At 43.1% G+C, this 25,515-nt stretch overlaps 1 protein-coding gene across 5 annotated transcripts in view; it reads right to left on the bottom strand.

Moving 5' to 3' along the window:
- Positions 1-25,515, bottom strand: part of LOC148018946 (RING/U-box superfamily protein) — a 41,623-nt gene that overhangs the window by 11,078 nt on the left and 5,030 nt on the right. For all 5 annotated transcript variants that reach the window (XR_015695054.1, XR_015695055.1, XM_087701437.1 and 2 more), the window contains 4 exons: positions 24,243-24,377; positions 24,128-24,170; positions 23,820-23,888; positions 23,620-23,734 (listed from right to left, as the gene is read on the bottom strand). Coding sequence is in view for 3 of the 5 variants with exons in the window: in XM_087701437.1 (XP_087557563.1) it covers positions 23,620-23,734; positions 23,820-23,888; positions 24,128-24,170; positions 24,243-24,377 (362 nt within the window). In the remaining 2 variants the exon portion in view is untranslated. The remainder of the gene's footprint in view (positions 1-23,619; positions 23,735-23,819; positions 23,889-24,127; positions 24,171-24,242; positions 24,378-25,515) is intronic.

A 25,515-nucleotide genomic window follows, 5' to 3' on the forward strand; every position in this document is an offset into this window, starting at 1 on the left:
GGAGATTGGGCGGCCAAGTCCGTTGGGGGCGGGGGGAAGGACAGATAGGTGGGGCGGGCTGTCGCAAGCCGTTGAGGCGGGCTATCGCGAGCTGATGGGGAGCGAACTGTCGTGGGGGGGGGGGGGGGACTGTCGTAGCGGAAGCTGGTGATGGCACGACCGATCTGGGCGGGCATGAACAAACGTGACAGGGGGGACAGCTTGCGACGCGACATGCGTGAGCTTCAAGTTTTAACGAGATTGCTTTCAATTGAAGAAAGAGAAGGGCAAAAACAAAAACAATGAAGCTAACAAGGCTGAAAATAAGGACAACTAGCCTGCCAAAAAGAGCAATGTGAAAATAGAAGAGGTTAATGTAGTCAATCATGATAATGACACTGATGGTGATGTACTTCTCACTTCTTTTTTGGATGCACATGCAGTAATTGCACATTCTGAGGATGATATGCACACTTGGATACTTGATTTAGATACGTCCTTTCATGTCACACCACATCATGAGTGGTTCTCTGACTACAATGGTGGTGTATGTGGTGTTGTCCACTTGGAGGATAACTATGCATGTAACATTATAGGCATTGGCAGTGTGAAACTGAAATTTCAGCATGGCTCTATGTTTATTTTGCATAATGTGAGACATATACCTCAGCTCAAGAAGAGCATGATAAGCATAGGGCAACTAGATGATGAAGGCTATCACACCACCTTTGGGGATAGCAAATGGAAAATATGTAAGGGCTCACGCATTGTTGCCAAAAGGTCCAAAAGTGATACTTTGTATCATTTGCATGTATCTAGTGTGCGTAACCATGTTGTCACCATAACTAAGCAACCAAGTATTTCTTTGTGGCATAGCCGGTTGGGACACATGAGTCAATTTGGAATGAAAGTGCTCTCTCGTTTGGGTTATTTATCGTCTTTGAGGTATGCTAATTTTGAACAGTGTGGCCATTGTATTTATGGTAAACATACTCAAACGTCACACAAAAAATCTCTTTTTATAAAGTCTTCACCCTTAGAGTTAGTACATTCAGATGTATGTCAAATGCTAGGATTATATTTAGGAGGGAAGAAATATTCATTACCTTTGTTGATGATGCCACACTCAAAGTATGGGTTTCTCCAATCCGTCGCAAAGATGAGGCCTTGGATAAATTTAAAAAATTCCTGGCACTTGCTGAAAATCAGACCAACAAGACATTAAAATGCCTTCGCTCTGACAATGGTAGGAAATATGTGTCCAAAGCCTTTCAAGACTTTTGTGACAGCAAAGGGATTAAAAGGGAGCTTACTGCCCCTCATAATCCGCCCCAAAATGGTGTTACAGAGCGTATGAATAGGACCATTCAAGACTTACAATGTTGTCACATAGTGCTTTACCCCATGGTTTTGGGCAGAGGCTATTATGACAATTGTACACTTGATTAATCGATCACTAAACAGGTCTTTGGGGCGCGGCGGGGGGGGAGGGGGAGAGAATTCTTCAAGAAGCATGGTCGGACAAGCCTCCTTCGTATGCACACTTGAAAGTGTTTGGTTGTGAGGCATTTGTGCACATACGCAAGGAAGAATGCAGCAAACTTGAGCCAAAGTCCTATAAATGTATTTTCCTAGGATACGATAATGAAGGTGAGATAGGGTATAGATTATGGGATCCCGAGAAAAGAAAAGTAGTATGCAGCAATGATGTCATCTTTCGGGAAGATTGCATGCACAAACAGCCTAAAAGAACAAAGGAGGTCTGAATGGTTGTATTCCGGGAGAATGTACCAATAGGACAGCAAAGAATGCCCATTAGACAGCAGCAAATACTTGCTGAAAATGTCCCTTAAAATGCAGGGAATGATGCTGAAAATGATCAGAAAAATCTTGCCCATGATGTCCCACAAATTCAGCAAGAACATGTGCACCTGGAACAACCTGAACCAGCTATACAGCATGCTGAACCTGCACAACAGCAAGCTGTTAATGCAGATTTGCAGGCTAAACAGCCAGCAAATTTTGACCACTGGGTCCGTAGGTCGACCAAAGTGCAAAAACAGCCAAATAGATTTGTTCCTAGAGTAAACTATGTGGCTAATTATGTCATGTTAACAGATTGTGGTGAACCGTCATGCTTCCAAGAAGCAATGGACAGACAGGATAGTAATAAATGACAAAAAGCAATGCTATCAAAAATGGAATCTCTCATGAAGAATGGCACTTGCGATTTGGTACATTTACCAAAATGACAAAAAGTGCTACCCTGCAAATGGGTTTACAAAATGAAAGCCACTTCTGGTTCTTTGCCCAAGTACAAGGCATGCTTGGTTGCTAAAGGTTACAAGCAAGAACATGGAATTGATTTTGATAAAACCTTTTCTCCTATAGTCAAAATGACTACTCTACGAACCATCTTGGGCTTGGTTGTATCTAAGGACATGGAACTCATACAGATGGACCACCTTCTTACATGGTGATCTGCATGAGAAAATCTATATATAGCAACCTGACGATTTTGTTGCAAAGGGAAAAGAGCACATGGTATGTAAACTCAACAAGAGTCTGTATGGACTGAAACAAGCACTACAAGAATAGTATCACAAATTTGATACATTCATGCAATCTCAAGGATTTCATCGTTCTCAAGTTGATCACTACTTATACACCAGAAAGGCAGCAGATGGCAGCCTTATTCTCTTGGTTTTGTATATGGATGACATGCTAATTGCAAGCAAGGATGTTCATGCCTTGAACTCGAAGCAGAATCTACACAATAGCTTTGATATGAAAGATCTTGGTGAAGCAAATCACATTCTTAGTATGTGTATACTCAGAGACAAATCAAAGGGTCTTCTTTATTTATCAAACAGGAGTAAATTACGAAAGTTCTACAGCGTTTCAATATGGAGGGGGGGAAGCTATTAGTGTACCATTGCCTCCATATGTGAAACTTAGCATGCAGAAGTCATTTGCTGTCAATTTCACGGATGCAGACTATGCTAGCCATCATGACAGCAGAAAGTCTACTTCAAGATATGTGTTCATGTTCACAGGAGGAGCAGTCTCTTGGATATCTAGGCTGCAAAAGTGTGTTGCATTGTCTACTACAGAGACAGAATATGTGGCTACCACAGAGACTTGCAAAAAGGATTTATGGCTTTCAAGTCTGATGAGAGAGCTTGGGATTACAGAGGTTCCTATCCTCCACTGTAACAATCAGCGTGCTATCATGCTAGCATGGAATCTTGTCTTTCACACAAAGACAAAGCACATACAGGTGAAGTATCACTTTATCAAGGATGTACTTGATAGCAAAAGCATTAAGCTTGTCAAGGTACATACAGATGATAATCCTACAAACCCTACGAAGGGTCTTCCAGCTGAGCGGTTTACTCATTGCCGCGATGATGGGGGTTGAATAGTATATGTGTCTTTCAGCTTTGTACATACATAGACTTAACTGATTCTTTCCTCTATCTTCAGGCACGCTTAGGTGGGAGATTGTTGGGACTAAAGGCTCACCGTGCCTTTTACCGTGTTCGGGTGTGAACATACCCCTTACTTGCTCTACTTTATATATATTCAAAACCTAAAAAGTGGTACACTAGTCTTTTGTACCAAACATCAAGTGTCGTGCTCACTCTCTCACTCTAGTGCTCTCAACTCTCTGCATATTCACTCTCAGCTCAAAAAACTTCACATCATCATCAAGCTCAAATGCTCGATTTTTTAATATATTGTGGATTGGCAACATGTGAAATTCCTACTAAGGAGTAATGGTCCCCTCCTCCATCTCAAGAGATGGGTTGAACCCCACACCTACCCTCTACAATGAAGTACTTGAGCTGCAATTATCTCCTGTTGAAAAAACTCTCTGTAGAAGTCAATGGCGAGCCCCATCACCTTAGAACAGCAGGATCTCATCCTCTTGTCCTAATAACACAATGGGTCTAGTCTACTAAGGTGCTACAATACACCTGGAAGAACTCTTTGCACATGATGCCCTTTGAGTGCCCACAATGTGGTTGAGGTGTGGAAAGAGAACCATGTCCTCCTATCCTCCAGGCTCACTAGAACTGCTTGTGCTCGCAACTCCTAGGCATGGAGGGTGCGGTCTCTGAGGGAGTCTTGTAGCAGCCTCTAAATGGCTGCAAAATCTCATTGCAATACCCTTGCCTACTCCTAGAGCTATTGTCTTGCATGGAGGGCCACCTCCTAACAAATCCTGCACCGCTCCCCATTTTAGGGTTTTACTCTAAAAGAGCATTTTTAGTGTGTTTTGAGATTGTTTAAGAGGCTAATCAACATGTAATGCATATTTTAGCTCAACATAGGTCAGGACCAAAACTGAGCCAAAAGGTTAGGCCAGCCATTGTGATGTTGATATACCCCAAGGCGTCCCACCCCAAAGCAGCCAAGGCATCGGACAAAGGGTGCACGTCGGCTGCCCAGTGCCCTATCAAGACTACAATTGCAATGGTTATCTTACCAAGGAAATCCAAGTAGTCACCCCAAAGAGGATAGGGCATCGGAAAAAGGGTGCACATTGGCTGCCCAGTGGCCTACCAAGCCCTACAAAGGCGGATGGAACTATTTATAAGATGTGACCGATTGAGGAATAGTGACCTAGAAGACAGGAGTAGGGAGGGTACATCCAACACATCACAAAACAGTACAAACCATGAAGGAACGGCGCATATCCCAAGTCTCCAGTCCAAGTAGGATTGGGCAAACCTGCATATTAGCCCTACACTGAAAACAAAACCTACAAAGAATATCAAAGTCTGCAATCACAGAGGTCAGTAGTGAGATGCTCCAAAAACTAAACTAAACTAAATGAAAAGTTAACTGAAGGAACAAGTGCAAAGATGCAAATGTGTATGTGAGTGTGAGTAAATGCAGTGGAAGACTTAAAATGTAGAGACAAAAATCCTATGGGCCTGACACTAAGAGTGAGAAAAATGAATGCTAGACTAACCTAGGGTATCCGAAAGAACCTAGAGTCATGCTAGTCTAAGAAGGTGGCCACCATCCCGTACGTCTAGTAGCAAGGCTCTTGTAAAATATTACACGGTGCAGCGAACAGAATCTAAGAAAGAGATAGAGAGTACACAACAGAAAAGAGGAGAATCAGTAAATTCTTTAACTTCAAACAACTGATACAAAGATGGCTCTGTCCACCCGTGCGCTTCCACTGTGTGAAGCTTAGATAGCGATCTAGACAGAAGATAGGTGAAGAGCTTAAGGCTAGCTGGAACAACAACTCTGACTGGGTGAAAGATGAGTGAGAGATGGCGGCGAAGGGGTTTAGCTTTTATAGCCCGCGAAGGTCGTTAGATCGGCCGACCTACCATATGAGCCTCCACTAGTCGGCCAGGGAATATTCCCTTTACCATCGGGCCGGGGGCGCTGCCCCCGAACCCCCGCCAGGGGGGCCAGCGCTGGGGGCCGCTTCTGCGGCCCTCGGATCCCACAATAGGGGCCCCTTTTATCTCCCTTACACCGCAACTCGATGCAATGCGCCTCAAGTTGCTACCAACTTGACCACTCCGTCTAACCCAAAGATTAGACCCACAACAATCACCTTTTTGCCATCCGGTCACATAGACCTCATCTGATATACAAGTCAGGACTCAACCAATGTCCGGGCTCACATTTGGCTTCTCCTCATAATGGGGGCCTTACAACTTTGAGCACCATGGATCATTGGTAGCACCTAATGAGGGTGGGGCATTGATCATATCTAACAGCTCTCCCAAGGGAACGCGTGACGAGGTGGGGAGAAATGTGAGATAGATGCATGAAGTGCAATGGGATCGGAACCTGCAGACCAATCAACCAATCCTTCAAGAGTAGAGAAGGATGGCTGCTGAGGCTGTCCGGGTGCCACATGTCCAGCAGTCGCTGTGGGGGCTGGAGGAATAGATAGGGTAGCAGCGGAAGGCGTAGCCCCACTGGACTATGAAGTCACAGCGGTCTGCTGAGGCTTTTTAGGTGGAAGATCTCGGACCTTGGAGCGACACTCCTCGTCCACATGGCCTACTCTCTGGCAGTGTGTGCAAAACCGGTTTTTCTTAGGGAGTTGCTGCCAGAGAGGTCTTGATTCTTTGGTTCTAGCTAAGGAAGAGAAGTCACCCTTTGATTGGCTTACCTTCGCATCTAGCAAGTTCTTGCCACTGGTGGTTTTCCCTCCCGAAGAAGAGGCAACCAACCCCCTTTGCTCTGAATAAGACTGTGATGAGAATTTCTTGTGGACTTGATCATGTAGCCTTGCGTAACGCAAGAACTGGCACTTAAACTCATAGAAGGTTGGCAATCAATGTTGGGAGATGATGTATTGAATGAAATTGAAGTATTTTGTGGGAAACTTATTCAAGAAGAATGTAACCTGATCATCATCTAACTTTGGAGAGCCAGTAGTGGAAAACTTGGCAAGTAGCCGCCTATAGTCAGCCAGCTTGACTTTCAGATCATCCCCTTCCTTAAGAGAGGACTCTTGAAGCTCAAAGTTAAGATTGATGCGCCGAGTACGATCACGAGCCGCATAGCGGTCGAGAAGGTGACTCCAACGCTCTAAAACAAGCGGGAAGTGCTACAACTAAGAGTGAAACTCAGGAAGCAATCCTTGCATCAGCTCAACATTGGCTGTAGCATTGTGGACTCTCCATTGACGGATGTAGTCAGGGTGAGCTAGTCGAGGGTCCGGCATAGACTCTAGACCAATGAAGAGGTCCCAAAGACCCTTAGACTCAAGCACTTGTTGCATGAAATTCGACCAAGTAGTGAATTTTGACCCGTTAAAATGTGTCTTATCTGTGAAGGCATTCTTGGCTGTTGCAACAGGAGTGGTAAAGCTCGGAGATGGATAGTGTGAAAAAGTGTAGTGGGGGTAGGATGGGGGAGCGGAGTACACTTGGAAATGGGCCCCAGAGTGCCCACCAAGCATGCAGGTAGTGTGCAAGGTGGATCCATAGGTAGGGATGGGTTGACTAGGCATGGGCATGGTAGCCATATGAGGAATCCAAGGAGGTGGGATGGGAACACGAGGAGCAGAAGATGGGAATCCTTGCATAGGTGTAACCCAAGGAGAGTGTGAAGACGCACCATAAGCTGAGGATGGAAACCCCTGCATATGAGTGGTCATAGGAGATGTGAAGTTGGGGATAGTGAAGGGGATGCCCATCACAGTCAACCTAGGAGTGATGGGTGTGCTCATTTGCTGAAAGGTGAGAGGCACTATGTTAAAGGGTGCCATTCCCCCTAACGAAGTACCATGGTGCAAAGAGGTAGAGAATGGGGTAGAGAAGGAAAATGTGCTAGGAGCAGAGATGGTAGATCCAACCCCTAGGGTATGTGATGTAGATGTGGATTATAATCCAAGATTTTAGAAAGATGATGAGAGATGATCAAGGTGTGATATAGAAGAGGGTGGGATGGGAGGGAAGTGAGAAGTATGTGTGATATGCTCAAATGAAATAGAAGTTGTAGATGTACCTAAATTTCGTCTGCTTCGTGAGCCCCCTCTATTGAAGTTCACATACGCAAAGCCATCCGGATCCTATACCTCAAAAGAAGAAACAAGCGAGGCTTTTGATTCATGCAAAACAAAATAATTGCACAAACATAACATTGGACCTGGCTGAGATGATGAAGATGGATCGCCAGACGTTCCAAATGCCGTATGTCCTCCATGATCGAAGAGGTGGCCAGCCTTACCAACCGGTCTAGATGTGGTAGCAAAACTGGTAGGAGGGGTGTAAACATCACAATACTTGTTGCGATAGTACTCCTCAAAGTCCTCCTCTGTCATGTTAGTGAAATCTGGTGAAGGTGGAGTGTTGTCCTCCTCATCGAGTCCATAATGCCGTCTTAGGGCTTCCAATGATAGAGAAGCCTGATAAGACATCATAGGAACTGGAGAAGAAGGTGTCTGGGACATCGTGATTCGGTTACGAGTCGTATTGTGTGCCTTATACAAAGACTAGCTCTCAACATATCTGCAGGATACTCTTTACAAGAGCACCAGCTTTGATACCATGTTAAGAAGACTGCTAGGGTTTGCACTGAGGACACACAGAGTATACGACCACAACAAAAACACAAAGACATAGACATAGACACAGAGGGAAAAACTCAAACCCTAAACGCAAAACTCAAAACTCAAACACAAACAGAAAAAGGGAGAGAGAGAACACAACTCTGAAGTGAATGAATACTGTAAATGAATATAAGAGTATACAGTGTGCTCAAGGGCAGAGCAATGTCGGAGTGTGACGTCCATCAAAGACGGATCCCAAGTCTGTGACCACCAGTCGGAGTGTAGGAGTGCTGAATAGTGAATGGCAACAAGCTGGTCACCAAAACGCAGCAGTCTGGAGGCTGGAAATTGGTAAACACAGCAGTGTACCATCGATCGGGGGCTGGAAACTGTGCACAGTCTGCTCTAGACAGCAGGCTAAAACAGTGTCTGAGAGTGTCAAGGCCTGCAATGCTGAAAGCTGTGCACAGTCTGCTGTAAACAGCAGGCTGAAACGGTATCTGAGAGTGTCAAGGCCTGCAATGCTGAAAAGTCAGGCTGGCTGACCCTGGAGATGATGGACAGCAGGCTGAACAGCAATCTGGGATGGTTTGGAGCAATCGCCAGCAGTTGAGAGCTGTCGGCTACAACAATGGACAAGCTCAAGATGATGTAGCTACAGTTGATGATGGCTGGACAGCAGATGGAGGCGGGCTGCAGGCTGGAAACTGGGCGCCAACAGCAGCAGAGGGTGTGTGGGTTGGTGTAACCTGCAAAACAAGAATAATTGTTGAATGGGGGCAGCCTGTCTATTTATAGATGTGGAAGGACGCCCCAAAAGTTAGGGTTGCCACTAAACTTTCTCGAACCGCTCCCCGTTTTAGGGTTTCCACTGAACTCTCTCGAACCACTCCCCATTTTAGGGTTTTACTCTAAAAGAGAATTTTTAGTGTGTTTTGGGGTTTTTTAAGAGGCTAATCAGCAAGTAATGCATATTTTAGCTCAACACCCCCTCTCGGGCCCAAAACTGAGCCGAAAGATTAGGCCAGCCATTGTGATGTTGATGTACCCCAAGGGCTTCCACCCCAAAGCAACCAAGGCATTGGAAAAAGGTTGCACGTCGGCTACCCAGTGGCCTACCAAGACTATAGAGGCGATGATTATCTTACCAAGGGAATCCAAGTAATCACCCCAGAGAGGATAGGTGTCGGACAACGGATGCACGTCGGCTGCCCAGTGGCCTACCAAGCCCTACAAAGGCGAATGGAACTACATGGAACTTTTGTGTGTTATTTTTTTTTAAATAAGTGTGGTAAATTTTATGGGATGTGGCCGATTGAGGAATAGTGATCCAGAAGACGAGAGTAGGGAGGGTACACCCAACACATCACAAAACACTACAAGCTAACCCATCCACTCAGGGTGTCGATGACGAGGAAAAGTAGATGATGAGGTATCCATGTGATGAAGAAGGATGGTGGTGTGGTAACAACAGCCGCCGGTGGAAACAGCTTAGGATCCGCTCAAGTGGTGCTCTGCACAATGAGATGCAAAGTATGCTATATGCTGAAGAATACTCGTGCAGCAGGTGCCACTTGGACAGTGTCCCTCATAGGAAAATTGTTCACTTGCCCAAGAGTCCTAGTACAAAGATGATGAAATCGTGCAATGCAAAGGATAAGGTACAACAGGGGAGAGAAGTCGATGTCAAAGACAAAGTGCTGAAGCCTATAGAATACCAAGAAGGGTAGGAACCCCCTCTCAACCAGGATGTAGATGCCGAAGAAGGAAGAGGAGCCTGATGTCGGTCTTCGTGTGGTGCCGAGAACCATAAGGAATGAAGAGGAGGAGGAAGCATCCCAGCTGGAAGAGCTAGGTAGAAGTCACCGCCATGATAGCATCAAGAGAGATGCTACAGGATCCACCTCGTGAGGGGAAGCCTCCATGCTGGTAGAAGAGCAAAACTCCAAGGATGATGAAACCATGAAGGAATAGCGCACATCCCAAGTCTCCAACCCAGGTAGGATTGGGTAAACCTGCATGTTAGCCCTACACTGAAAACAAAACCTGCAAAGGAGATCAAAGTCTGCAATCACAGAGGTCAGTAGTGAGATGCTCCAAAAACAAAACAAAACTAAAATGAAAAGTTAACTGAAGGAACAAGTACAAAGATGCAAATGTGTATGTGTGTGTGAGTAAATGCAGCGGAAGACTTAAAATGTAGAGACAAAAATCCTATGGGCCCGACTCTAAGAGTGAGAAAAATGAATACTAGACTAACCTAGGGTATCCGAAAGGACCTAGAGACATGCTAGTCTAAGAAGGTGGCCACCATCGCGTACATCCAGTAGCAGGGCTCTCCCAAGGGAATGCCTGACAAGGTGGGGAGGAAGGTGAGATAGATGCATGAAGTGCAACGGAATCGGAACCTACAGACCAATCAACCAATCCTTCAGGAGTAGAGAAGGATGGCTGCCGCTGAGGCTGTCCGGGTGCCACATGTCCAGCAGTCGCTGTGGGGGCTAGAGGAGCAAGTGGGGCAACAGTGGAAGGCATAACCCACTGGACTATGAAGTCGCAGCGGTTTGCTGAGGCTTTTTAGGTGGAAGACCTTGGGCCTTGGAGCGACACTCCTTGTCCACATGGCCTACTCTCTAGCAGTGTGTGCAAAACCGGTTTTTCTTAGGGAGTTGTTGCCAGAGAGGTCTTGATTCTTTGGTTCCAGCTGAGGAAGAGGAGTCACCCTTTGATTGGCTTGCCTTTGCATCTAGCGATTTCTTGCCACTGGTGGTTTTCCCTCTCGAAGAAGAGGCAACCAACCCCCTTTTCTCTGAATAAGGCTGTGATGAGGATTTCTTGTGGACTTGATCATGCAGCCTTGCGTAACGCAAGAACTGGCACTCCAACTCGTAGAAGGTTAGCAATCGATGTTGGGAGATTATGTATTGAATGAAATCGAAGTATTTTGCGGGCAACTTATTCAAGAAGAATGTAACCTGATCATCATCTGACTTTGAAGAGCCAGTAGTGGCGAACACAGCAAGTAGCCGCCTATAGTCAGCCAGCTTGACGTTCAGATCATCCCCTTTCTTAAGAGAGAACTCTTAAAGCTCAAAGTCAAGATTGATGCGCCGAGTACGATCACGAGCCGCATAGCGGTCGAGAAGGTGACTCCAACACTCTGACACGAGCGGAAAGTGTTGCGACTGAGAGTGAAACTCAGGAAGCAATCACTGCATCAGCTCAACATTGGCTGTAGCATTGCGGACTCTCCATTGACGGATGTAGTCAGGGTGAGCTAGTCGAGGGTCTGGCATAGACTCTAGACCAATGACGAGGTCCCAAAGACCCTGAGACTCAAGCACTTGTTGCATGAAATTCGACGGGCTGGCTCAGCAGCAACTCCTAGTATTGTAGCCCAAGTAGTGAATTTTGACCCGTTAAAGCGTGTCTTATCCGTGAAGGCATTCTTGGCCATTGCAACAGGAGTGGTAGTGCTCGGAGATGGATAGTGTGAAAAAGTGTAGTGGGGGTAGGATGGCGGAGTGGAGTACACTTGGGAATGGGCCCCAAAGTGCCCACCAAGCATGCAGGTAGTGTGCAAGGTGGATCCATAGTTAGGGATGGGCTGACTCGGCATGGGCATGGTAGCCACATAATGAACCCAAGGAGGTGGGATGCAAATACGGGGAGCAGAAGATGGAAATCCTTGCATAGGTGTAACCCAAGGAAAGTGTCAAGATGCACCATAAGCTGAGGATGGAAACCCGTGCATATGAGTGGTCATGGGAGATGTGAAGCTAGGGATAGTGAGGGAGATGCCTATCACAGCCGACCCAGGAGTGATGGGTGTGCTCATTTGCTGAAAGGTGAGAGCCACTTTGTTAAAGGGTGGCATTCCCCCTAACAAAGTACGATGGTGCAGAGAGATAGAGAATGGGGTGGAGAAGGAAAATGTGCTAGGAGCGGAGATTGTAGATCCAACCCCTAGGGTGTGTGATGTAGATGTGGAGTATAATCCAAGATTTTGGAAAGATTATGAGAGATGATCGAGGTGTGATATAGAAGAGGGTGGGATGGGAGGGAAGTGAGAAGTGTGTGTGATATGCTCAAATGAAACAGAAGCTGTAGATGTACCTAAATTTCATCTGCTTCGTGAGCCCCCTCTATTGAAGTTCACATACGCAAAGCCATCCGGATCCTGTACCTCAAAAGAAGAAACAGGCGAGGATTTTGATTTATGCAAAACAAAAGAATTGTACAAACCTGACATTGGACCTGGCTGAGATGATGAAGATGGATCGCCAGACGTTCCGAATGCCGTATGTCCTCCATGATCAAAGAGGTGGCCAGCCTCACCAACCGGTCCAGATGTGGTAGCAAAACTGGTAGGAAGGATGTGAATATCACCATACTTGTTGCGATAGTACTTGTCAAAGTCCTCTGTCATGTTAGTGAAATCTAGTAAAGGTGGAGTATTGTCCTCCTCACCGAGTCCATAATGCCGTCTCACAGCCTCCAATGATGGAGAAACCTGATAAGACATCATAGGAACTTGAGAAGAAGGTGTCTAGGACATTGTGATTCGGTTACGAGTCGTATTGTGTGCCTTGCACAAAGACTAGCTCTCAACAATATCCGCAAGATACTCTTTACAAGAGCACCGGCTCTGAAACCATATTAAGAAGACTCCTAGGGTTTGCACTGAGGACACACAGAGTGTACGATCACGATAGAAACACAAAGACATAGACACTGACACAGAGGGCAAAACTCAAATCCTAAACGCAAAACTCAAAACTCAAACACAAACAAAAGAAGGAAGAAAGAGAACACAACTTTGAAGTGAATGAATGCTGTAAATGAATGTAAGAGTGTACAGTGTGCTCAAGGGCAGAGCAATGTCGGAGTGTGACATCCACCAAAGACGGATCCCAAGTCTGTGACCACCAATCGGAGTGTAGGAGTGCTGAATAGTGAATGGCAGCAGGCTGGTCACCAGAATGCAGCAGTCTAGAGGCTAGAAACTGGTAAATGCAGCAGTGTACCACCAATCGAGGGCTGGAAATTGTGCACAGTCTGCTGTAAACAGCAAGCTGAAACAATGTCTAAGAGTGTCAGGGCCTGCAATGCTGAAAACGCAAGCTGGTTGACCCTGGAGATGATGGACAGCAGGCTGAACAGCAGTCTAGGACAGTTTGGAGCAGTTACCAGCAGCTGAGAGCTGTCGCCTACAGCAATGGACAGACTGAAGATGATGTGGCTGCAGTCGATGATGGCTGGACAGCAGATGGAGGCAGGCTGCAGGCTGGAAACTGGGCATCAACAGCAGCAGAGGATGGTGGGCTGGAGTAACCTGCAAAACAAGGATGATTGCTGAATGGGGGCGGCCTGTCTATTTATAGATAGATGTGGAAGGGCGCCCCAAAAATTAGGGTTTCCACTAAACTTTCTCGAACCGCTCCCCGTTTTAGGGTTTCCACTCAACTTTCTCAAACCGCTCCCCGTTTTAGGGTTTTACTCTAAAAGAGCATTTTTAGTGTGTTTTGAGGCTGTTTAAGAGGCTAATCAGCAAGTAATGCATATTTTAGCTCAACAACCTCCAACAAACTAAGAGTCCACCATAAGTAATCTAGCCACTACCTCTATCTAGAAGATGTCATGTGCTCGAATCTCCATTGATGTATAGACATTGAAGGTTCCAATGCACAAACCCTCTATTAGAAAATGACAAAGAGACTAGAGAGATAGTAGGGTTTGTGGGGAGAAACACAAAGTGTGTACAAAAAACATAGATAGAAAAGAAACTCAAAAATACAAGAACACGGCGATGATACACCGAATCATGCTATGAGAAGAAAACTTGATACAACGGAGCCGAAGCTCAAAAGATAACTGTATTGTCCTATCTGAATCAGGCGGTAGTAGCGGTGGAGAATTTGCATAATGAAGGGAGCGAAATGTAGTCCTCTGGGCAATGCGCTATCAAAGTAATCATTAAGGAAGGTGAAAGACAGCTATCGTCAAGGGAGGGAACTGCAGTCCTCTGATGTCGAGGACTAACCTGGTCAGCAAAATGCAACTCCCATAGTGTCAGAGCTATCAAACGCAGGGAGAGCAATCCAAATGCTAATGCCAAGAACTAAGTGATGACGCCAATTACAAGGGAAGTTCCCAGGCTACAAAACCCAAATACTTGGGATGTGTCAGATTAGAGTAGGGGGTAAGAAGGCAGTCATCAGTTGCAAAATGTTGTCACTAGGTGTAGAAAGTTGACACTTGGCAAAGAGAAGGCCTCCAAATGCTAAGTGCAAATGTCAACAAGTTGCTAGACTGATGGGAGCTGACGCCAGTTGGTAGAGACACTCTGGATGCAAAAAATGCAAAGAAGATGATACCAACTAGTGGAGACTAATGCCAGGTGGAAGAAGGCCACAATCTGCAATGTCCTCCACAAGGGGTGTGGGCAGCAGCGGCATGGGAAGAGTGTTAAGAGTGACAAAAGAAGAGTGGAGAATGACTGAAGTGGCGGTGGTGACCAAAGAGGGTGGTAGTAAATGAATGAAGTGACTACTTATTTATAGGCATAAGCTATGTAGGGTGGTGCACCACTGTGTGGGTGTCCACTGAAAAAATGGCCAAAATGTGGACACCAACCCTTTTGGGGGCTGTCAGTGGAAAACCCTAAATGAAGTGTGTAAATTGAAGAAATGGTTTCTCAACACCCTCAATATCTAGACTCACCCATAAGGCTCCTATAACAATAGTTCCCTAATCCAAGACACAAGACAATAGGCTAACCAATCGAGGTGTATACTCCTCTACTCCAACCATACTGAACAATTAGCTTCTTGAGACCCCGCGGTCCATTGAAGTGGAGGCTATGCATGTCCCAGATGCTAGGTATATGCTCATGGGGATACTCTAGGGTTCACCGAGCAAAGCTCATGTTCAACATTGTCCAAGACAAAGATGGAACAAACAAGGGACCATGCAATGGTGCTTAGCAAAGTCATTTAGAGGGTGAACTCCACTCCCCCATACTAGCCTATGAGTGTAGAAGAGGGGTGATGTTTACACCCTAAACAACAGAGTATCCCTCCATAAGCCAAGCTCTAAAGCAAGCCTCCAAGTCCATATAAAATCAAGTAGTCTAGGCTAATGGCTACTTAATCATATGCAGTGGGAGGCACCACTATTATATTGTGTGGATGAGAATGCTAAGGTAAGGAAATGTTACACTAGAACACTGTTGGATTTTGGGTTGCAAGAATGCAAATATGCAACTAGGTGAAGAAAAAAACTTGAGTACACAACTCAAAGTGTATTGAGAGGTATCAAATGAGAAGATTTACAAGACTAAGTATGCCCTAAAGTATGGAACACTCCATTCCATGCAACTACTGATACGCTTTGATTGTTAGTGAAGATAGCAATAGCAAATGATTGTCCAATACCCAAATCAGCCAAACGGCATTTGAGCCAAACGCACTCAACCATAGCTATGAAAGTTACCCTCTACTCGGCTTCACAACTAGAAGTGGCCACAACAGGTTGCTTCTTACTTAACCACGATATGTATGAGCTGCCAAGCATAAAGGCAAAACCATAGCCCAATCACAATCCGAAAAAACATATAAATCTCACACTAATGATTTCCACTTAGGATAAAACAACCCAAGATACTGACTTCCAAGTACCACTCAAGTAGAAAAAGATTTGTGTCATTTTCTACCAATGCTTAGTGCTTGGGCTATGCCTAAACTTGCTTATCTATGAGAGTGCGAACTAGATGTTAGACCTCATAATGAATACATAAATCAAGCATTCAATTGCCTGCTAATAGAGAAAGACATCAAAGCAATCTTTGGCATCATGAAGGCTCAACTTCAAACCTACTTCTGTAGGAGTAGCAATAGGCTTGCAGTCCTTGAGACCAAATCTTTGCAATAATGTCTCAAAATACTTTAAACCACATGCAATCAAGTATGCATGTATCTTCTCATACCAAGCTCGAGGTGCTCACTTAAGACTATACAATGCCTTTTTCAATCTACATACTTTGTTTTCTTTCCCTTCTACACAAAACCTTGAGGCTGAAAAACACACACTTCCTCATGTAGATCACTATTCACAAATGTAGTTTTGATGTCCAACTGATGTCCATTCCAACCATTATGAGTTAATAATGTATAAATGCTATGAATAGTTGTCATACAGCAAATAGGAGCAAAGGTTTCATCAAAATCAATACCCTTCTATTGAGCATAACTCTTTGCCGCAAGCCTAGCTTTGTAGTCCACCTGCCTTGTGTTTTATCTTGTAAATCCACTTGTGCTTTAGCTTCATAGTCGCTACTATCTGGCTTTTGTGCTTCAACTTGTAAACCCACTTGGTATCGATGGCCTTCTTTCCAAGAGGTGAATCACATAAAAACCAAGTACCATTTTTGACAATAACATCATACTCAAATTACATAGTAGCCATCCAATTTTTTGAAATTTGTGCCCTTTGAAAAGACACAGACTCATCCTCATCACACAAACTAGAAACATCTAGTGTATAACAATCTAATGCATAAGAGGCATTACAGGAGCCCCAACGAGTACAATTAATCAATGGTGCATCCAACTGTTGTCACACAATGTTTGCACCAGCTATAGTCCTAGACTGCTCAATCTCTACCCTCTCATTCAAAAGTGCATCACTCACATCTGCATCAAATATAGACTAATTCATGGTATCATGAGAAACTCCGTAAGCTAAAAAAGTTGTCTCATTTGAGACTACATGTGACTATACACCACTAAAAAGAGACAACAAAATATCATAGATGCCCTATGAGCATACATTTGTCTCTTTTGTATATGAAAGTGAAGCATCTTCCACAAAGACAACATCATGGTTAAGCAAGATACACTCACTTTGTAGATGGTATAACTTATAACCTTTGCTTTCATTACTGTATTCAACAAAAATACATTTTATAGCCTTGTTATCCAACTTCTTGTGTTGTTACACTGGTACTAAAGCATAAGTCAAGCAACCAAAAACATGTGAATCATAGATGGAATTTTACCATGCCAAGTCTCGTATGAAATGATAAATTGCAATGTTTTAGTGGAATACTTGTTAATAAAACAACATCACGCTAGAAATCATACAGCAAACTTAACTCTTAGTCATGCATCATGCCATCTCCATGAGAGATTTGTTCATACTCTCAACTATACCATTTTGTTGTGGTGTATATGGCACTGCACATTGGTGTTTTATCCCACATTTATCCAAATATCCATTAAAATCCTTCAACATATACTCCCCCACTAGATTAGAACCAAGAGTACCCACTTTACATCTTGACAAATTTTCAGCTATGCTGACAATTTGCCAAAAGCACCAAAACACTTCAAACTTGGCTTTCAAGCCATAGACCCATGCATGCTTAGAGTAGTTATCAATAAAAGTCACAAAGTACAAGTAGTTGCCAAAAGATGTTTGCATTGAACTACAAGCACCATATTGTCAAAGTGGTAGTTTGCAAACAACTCTGATTAAACCATCTTTTGGAAATGATGCATGCCGCATTCTATCCAATATTCAGACTTCACAAATGTGTTTTCTTGGTTTGTCAAGAGTAGGCAATAAAGATACCATATAACATCTCTACAAGTGTAGCAAACTAGAAAAATTAGATGACCAAAACATATATACCAAAGTTTTGTATCTAAAAATATCTTTGTAAATTTACAACCACACATGACATGTCTTTTACACATTTACCATAGTTATTGAGCTTATACATTCTACAACACAGTGAACAAGATGCAATGATTGTATCACGACAAGAGAGATCATGAATGATACATCCATCAACAACAAACTTCACAATCACGCCAATATTGGCAAGTGCAAAAACTAACAACAAATTCTTTTTCATCTCTAGTATATACAAAGCATTTGTTAAGTGTGAAAGTACTACAATTAATAGCAATCAACATAAATTTTCCAACTTCTTTAGCAAGATAAGAGGAGTTATTAGAACGTCACTGTTAGCAAGGTTATCAATTCATGTGTGAGTCTATGCATACTTGATGGGCTGGGCACATTTGTTTGGATTTTAGGCATTTTATTTGCTTTGCATTTTATGCTAGTTGGCAAACATTTAATACTGGCTGACCAGCTGCTGGTTATGTCTTATTTTGGGCCTATTCATTGGGGAACCTCCTCCCCAATTATTATAGTCATCATCATTCTTCAGGTGGTCTTCCTGTTGGCCAGAGGAGCCCGTGCCAGTGCCCACACAACCAGTGACTCGCTATTGTACGCAACTATCTCCTATTTGGCATATGGATTCCATTTTCTGAGCACATGTCTAAGTTCTCTTCTTTGCAGTGTTCTCTCTTCCTTCCTCTTCTGTCTTGTGTTCAATAGTTTATTCAGCACTTGTCTATGCTTCCATTGCTGCACCACTTCTGAGAGTCACAAAATTGCCCTTAGGAACAATGGATTGTGTAAAGAACCAATATGCTTCATGTCCCCACTATCAAAGTATCATCCATCTAAACAATAGACATACAACAATTATATAAAGAAGGGTCATAACTGTATTATGCACTAATTGCCCACTCTATATCCTACATAACATTTGCAGATTGTGACTTAGAAGGAGAGGCATCTGCAGCAGCCATACTAGCCTCTTTCTTTTTAGCCTCTTTGGTAGCCAAGTTAGGACAATCCTTAATGGCATGATCTTATTTCCTTATAATACTTGCAATAGAATTTATTCTTGTTTTTCTTCTCACCCGTATTAATCTTCTTTGTCTGAACAACATTTGCAGATTTCTACTTACTAGTAGAAAATATAGCTTTTTTCTTTACCTTTCTAGCTAGCCAAAAAAACCTAATTAGCAAAACAAGCATAATGGACCTCTTTTGGCGAGATGGTTCTTCTTTCAGCAAAATAGAAACCAACTCATTAAATGACAAAGCATTTGGATTGCCTTTCATAATCAAACGAAGAGTAGATGCAAAACAAGGTAATCATTACATGATGCATCATATGAGTCCACAGTGGATAGTTGGTTCCATCCAACTTGTCCTCAATAGCCAACATACGAAAGACATCATTGTTGCCAACCATGACCATTGGCTGTACTTCGATACAAAAGTTGTATTATAGAGGAAAGTATGCACAAAGTCAACATGTGCTATGTAGTATAGCACAAAGGAGACTGTAAGGACTCTTACTTGTAGAATTGACTATTGTTGAGATTTTTGCATATACGGACAAAACAGTCTGTGCAATACTGACACTAGTGTAAACAAAGACCAAAATGAACCCGAATCAAAAATCTAATGATGCCAAGCTCTTATGCGCATTCCCACAACATTTGTTGACCTATGAATGCTCATTAAATCTCATCTCAAGCTGAGGAAATCAAGTGAAGGGTATTGACACCTCTGCCCAAGAGGTCAAAGCCCACAATGATACCAATTGTCGGATTTAGGTTATAGGAATGCAAGTACACAACTAGAAGAAGAAGAAGCTTGAGAGAGCACAACTCAAAGTGTATTGAGAAATGTCAAATGAGAAGATTTACAAGATTAAGTTTGTCCTAAAGTAAATAGGCATATATACAAGGACGGTGGGAAAAAACTTCCAAAGAAGGAAAAAAAATGCCCTGGTCCTCAGTGTGTTTATATACATCACTACCAAAATATGGTAGCAACCACTAGGCGATGACCATCTTGCATCTGGGCCACTAATTCTAAAGCAACACCAACCTTGCATCTCCCAACCACTTGGATACATGCTCCGTCAAAGAGGATAGTCTGAAGAAAGAAGGGGTAGTTCTGCCCATGCAGAGGATCCACTAGGTGCACCTTGGCATTCTAAGACGTACAAGTCATGAAGATTCCTACTTCTAGTGCAAGTGGGAACTCCCCATGGTCCGCATCTCTGATGTATGAACAAGGCCCACAATAATAGAACTCCTGAGATGAGCTAAGCATGGCAAGGGAAGGCATGGCCTGCTACAGGGGCGGCAATGCTTCCCCCATAGAGGGAAGGGCTGCACTAGTGTTATCGAGGAGAGGTGACAAGGGTGTGGAGCTCATCACTACCTGGGGGAGCAAGGGGTCGCGTTTTTATTTTTTTGTAGGGGAGACTGCTACTACAAGGGGCTGCGCCAATAGAAGACCACACTTGAGGTGCTCTCTCTCAGCTGGGCTTTCTTAGGACCAATCTGGGCTCTGTCACAGACACTCCGAATTCTGGTAAAGCCATCCTTATCCATAGATGGGTGTGCCTCTATCTGATAAGCAGGCTCCTATAGAGTGGTCTTTATCTCCACTCTGAAGCGTAATGTTTGAAAGCATGGCATCTAAGGGACTGCCCCAGCTATCTTACGGATATGATCTGCAGTCTGATGAGGGGTTCTCCAGCCTCAATCTCCAAAAATTTGGGTATTCTTTTGATACCACCATTGCCACACACCTTTGCGACTCCTGCTCCCGTCAGCACATTGATAAACGAAGCGTGAAGTATTATGCCAAAGAGCGGCCTGAAGTCCACCAATTGGAAATACTCTATTGCAAGACCTAGGAAGAGGAGGGTGATAGGATACTCGGGGAACATGTGAAGAGGCCCAAAGAAAGAAACTGTAAAGCCATTGTGCCATAGAACCATGTAGCTAATCCCCTTCATGGATGCAACCAGAGAGCTGTCAACAAGCTCCCATACAACCTCTATTAAAGTAAGGCCCTGAAGATGCCTTGTCCCATCAACGCTGACTTTGCTATGTACAAGGTGCCAATGCACAAGATGATGTGGCACCAAGCATGGAGTTGTGCTCTGGATAAGAAGCAACCCACAACCTGTCTAAAGGCCATGGTCTCCTCTACTTCTCTCCTTGAAGTTTTTCCTCAAAGAGGACTACTCAAAAGGCATATGAATGGGGAGCACCAGTGGATGTGCTGGTATTGGTGCTAGACGTTTCTATTCCATACATCCTCCAAAGACCTCCTTAGTAACTTGCTATTTGATTGACAGGAGTAATGTTGCTACAAAGAGAGGGCGCAGCAATTATTTATTCATAAAAAGGGTTGGGGGTGAGGGGATATATGTAGGGCGGGGCGAGGGAAGAGAGCAGCAGAGAATGGAAATGTAGGTGAGAAATGGAGGTGAAGACAGCCAGGTAGGTGCTACAAGAATAAGTTAAGTCGGAGGCAGTGGGCAGAAGTTAGCACACACAAACGAAGTTAGTGGCTGGAATAAGCAAAGGCAGGGGTAGCGACATCAACAGACGGAGGTATCAATAGGCAGGAAAGACACAACAGTGGGAGGTGGTGGCAATAGCAGGAGCTGGGTGTCAAGAGAGGAGGAAGGGGCAACGTGGCAGCAGGGATGATGCAAGGGTGCATGGAGGCGTGAGGATGCAAGATGCACGAGGCAGCAGCAAAGAACGCGGCATTGGTGGCTATGTTGGTGGCGATGGCAACTACAATGGATGGGGGGAGGGGGGGTTTTCTTGTGCTTGTCGCTTCACTTGCTTCAGCACATTGTCGTTATCTTATTAGCCACTACATGATGAGTGGAGAGAAGGTTAGCCATATATGCAGTTCTCTTATTGTCATTTGTTCTCAACTAGGCTTTACTCTTCATTATAATGCTTTTTATCCTGCATGGACTTGTTTGGATTACTGATATCTACTGCATGCAGATTCATTTATTGTTTGTCTTCATAAACGGGGATTCATTAAGCTCAATTGCTTTCTAATCCTACTCCGTTATGGTCGGGTCTTTTCTTTTGCATAAAAATAAATGGACCACCATTAACTCATAGGCGTCTAATGTTGGCCAATAATGGCTATATTGAGCAGATGCTTTCCATGATCAAGTTTATGAGGATGTAGACACTACAAAGTCTAATTTTGCTCAATAAATGCAGATTGTCATTCAAGACTATGATCATTGGTTCTTGGGACAAGAAAGACAAATTTTGCATCAGACCAAGCAAGTGTGTCATCATTCGTTTTATATTAATCAAAATGTTGAGCAAGAAGCTCTGTAGCATGCAATATATACTACAGCTATAGAAATGATCAATGTAAATTGGACAGATGGATAACACAATCATACCAAAAATCAATCTTAGATAGAGGATGTTCTTCCAAAGAATAATCTTTAAAACTTGTACACTTCCAAGTAAAAGAAGGGATTAGAAGGGTGAAAAAACCTGATGGACAATGGGCTCAAATTATTCATGAGTTAAAGCATTACTACGCTTAATACTTTGTGGGTATTTTGCATTGCTATCCTATTATTCATGAGTTAAAGCATTACTATGTTGAATACTTTGCAGGTATTTTTCACTGCTATTACATTATTGTGTTCAGTACTTTGTTGGTATTTTTGCTGCTGGTTCTTCCTCAATGCCTGTTGATATGGCTACAGCTGAATCACTCAACATGTTCATTTGATTACAGATTTGGTTGAGTCCCTCACATTGGAAGAGCCTTTTACAATGACTAAATTGGATAATGCGCTCCATTCTTTGGGTAAATCAAAATCTCTTGGATGAAATGGTCTTACTATTGAATTTCTTCAAGTTTGGTGGGCCCTTTTAAATGACAAGGCCCTTTTAAGCTTGGCATACCAGGATGCATGCCTCTTGGAAGTAAGGCTTGGTTAAACCTTTCCCAGAAAAACAAATATGTGAAAGCTTTTCAAAGTGGACACCTATCATCTTGATACCTCTCATTTACAAGTTGGTCACTAAACGTTGGCAATAGAATCAAAGCTTATCTTCATGACGGCTTGCAGCCTACACAATATAGTTTTTTGCCAAAAAGACAAATTATTGATGCTCATGCAGTTTGTATCAATCATTTCTCATGCTTGGAGTTATGGATTCCATTGCTCATTCATTATTCACCCATTGAGTCATTGTGTTCTTCTCTCACTGTTCATTCTGTCAGTGTTTCCTCTGTGTGTTTTCTCGCTTCCATTCATTTGTGCATTCTCATAACTCCACCAACTAGTCCTAATAAGGCTGTACCTTCTGGCTAACACTAATTATTGTGGTACGGTGGGCATCTGAGTTTTGCTCACTGATTGTTCCCATTTATTAAAAAATATAACTTGAAGAAGTATTTAACACAGCTAAAATTAAAGCTCTTATTATCGTGGTGCAGCAGGCCTCTAAGTGTTGCTCACTGATTGTTCCCATTATATTTAAAATATAACTTGAAGAAGTATTTAATACTGCTAAAATCAAGGCTCTCAATAGAAGGAAAAGGTCTTTACAAACATGATCGAGGAGTTCCTTGCTTGGTACAGAACTTAAAAGAATATCATCAGTCCACTCTAGAAGCATAAATTGGCACAATACAACAGCATCTTACCATCCCTTTACAAGAAAGACAGAGTGATAAAAGAAGTACTATCAGAAACACACGATACAACAACAGCTTGCCATCTCTTTACAAGAAAGATAGAGAGTGATAAAAGAAGCACTATCAGAGACATACTCTGGAGAACTACAGGGGAAAAGGAGCTTTACAGATAATCAAGGACAATATGCAATTAATGAGAACAAAGAATACATGAAGCATACCAATTATTATGTTCACTGGAAGAGCAGAAGCCCCAAGGTAATATGATATCAATATATCAAATAATAATCCAGCCACAAGAATCAACAAGGCTGCCAGAAGTGGATGAAATTGTCCCTATAATCAGCAAAAGACCTCCATTATGAGAATCACACCCAGTAGTATATTATGTATCTAGGAATCAGAACTAAATAAGATATACCCTTCTTTGCCACCTTCGAAATGGCCTTCCTCGATATGAACGACTGATCCTCCAAGCCCAGAAATTTTGCTGATACAAAAGCTAAAGATATCACTATGATGGCCCAGGAGAAATAATACATGAAGTTCAAACAAATTTCTACAACTGCCGGGTGATCATTCTCTTTATTCATACATATCAATCACTTGTTGATCCTGAAAGTTGGTTCTGTTAATTCCCAACCAGGATCATATCTGGATACATGGTTTGAACATTGAAGCTTGTTTACTGTTCTTTAGGCCAAAAACTAGACTATATATGTATATTACCAGGGGTTGTGAAGCTGGATCTGGTAGGTTTGTAGCCACATGCCTGAAAATCAAGCATACTAAGTTATTTCCTTCCTAGAGTTAGAAGAAGAGAACATAAAAGCTAATCACTTACCGACAAACTTCACATTTATTTGATCCTTTGTTGTTGAACCACTGTTGTATACAACTTCGATGGGCTTTTGCAAGCTCCCCCCGACAATGGCATCCCAATTCAATCAAGGGCTCATCAGTTGGCTGCTGACAAATTCTGAAACATAAAGGATTGCCCTATATTAGGTATCTCCAACCTCCTATAAAGTGTGTTTTGTAAGTTATTAAAAGTACTGAGAGAACACCTTGTGATTTAGAAGAGGTTCAACACACAATTTAAAGGCAAGAAGTACAACATCATACCATTCAATGTGTTAGAAGATCAAAATAGCTTGCAAAGAAAATATCAGAACTGCAAATCTTTTTCTAAGACTTACATATTTATCTGATACATGAGGCGCAATGCCAAACAACCCCCCTCCAAAAAAACAAACAAACAAACAAGGAAAATTTGACCATCTCTATTGGGCTACTTTAAATGTTTGAGCTTGACTTGGAAACCAAAGTATAGTATGTCCCGTATCACCTATCTGAACCCCAAGTTGGAGGGATGTCGTATCCCCAACCCAAGAAAAAATGGTTGACCAGATCACCTGCCCTCAATCGCTTTTGGAAAAGGTGTGCTCAATAAATTCCTCCCATTTTCATTGTTCCACATCATGTTCTACAAAGAAAGGACACTTAAAGGTGAAAAGTTGTCTATTCACCATACCATGTCACATGGGCCCAACCTCTAAGTAGCATAATTGTGAGGAACACATCATACCTACCATGTTGCTAGTATGGGGACAGGTTAGAACTCGAATGGCAGTTGTAATCTCTAAGAAGACTGTGCAGGAATTAGGGTTTACACAGCGAGATGTAGGGTTCATTGTTGAGGGAGAAGAGACAGAATATGCAATCAGTGTAAGATGCAGAAGGTTCGAGCAGCTAATGGCTGAAAACAATGACAGGGAGAGAGGGCTCCCACAATTCTCCACCTTAATGTGTTCTTTTCCAACTAAGGTCAATGCCAGCCACATCACCCTAAATTTAATGACCCTAAGCCATGTTCACACATTAATTGGCTTAAAACCCACAACTAGCAGTCCAAAATAGTGTTCAAATAAATACACATGTATGCATAAATAGTCATGTCCCTTGAGCCCCATACATACATTAACATAATACGCAGGTTGTTGTAGTTCTTAGTGCTTCTCCATAACTTCACATTAACTAATGTGGCAATTTTCTCCCCTCTTAGGAAACGTTTTCATCCTCAAAAATCGTAAGTCTAACAATAAAGTAGGAAGCCT

This window comes from Lygodium microphyllum, chromosome 20, assembly GCF_053477565.2.
Source record: "Lygodium microphyllum isolate KBCC chromosome 20, Lygodium_microphyllum_v1.1.10, whole genome shotgun sequence".
Classification (NCBI taxonomy): domain Eukaryota; kingdom Viridiplantae; phylum Streptophyta; class Polypodiopsida; order Schizaeales; family Lygodiaceae; genus Lygodium; species Lygodium microphyllum.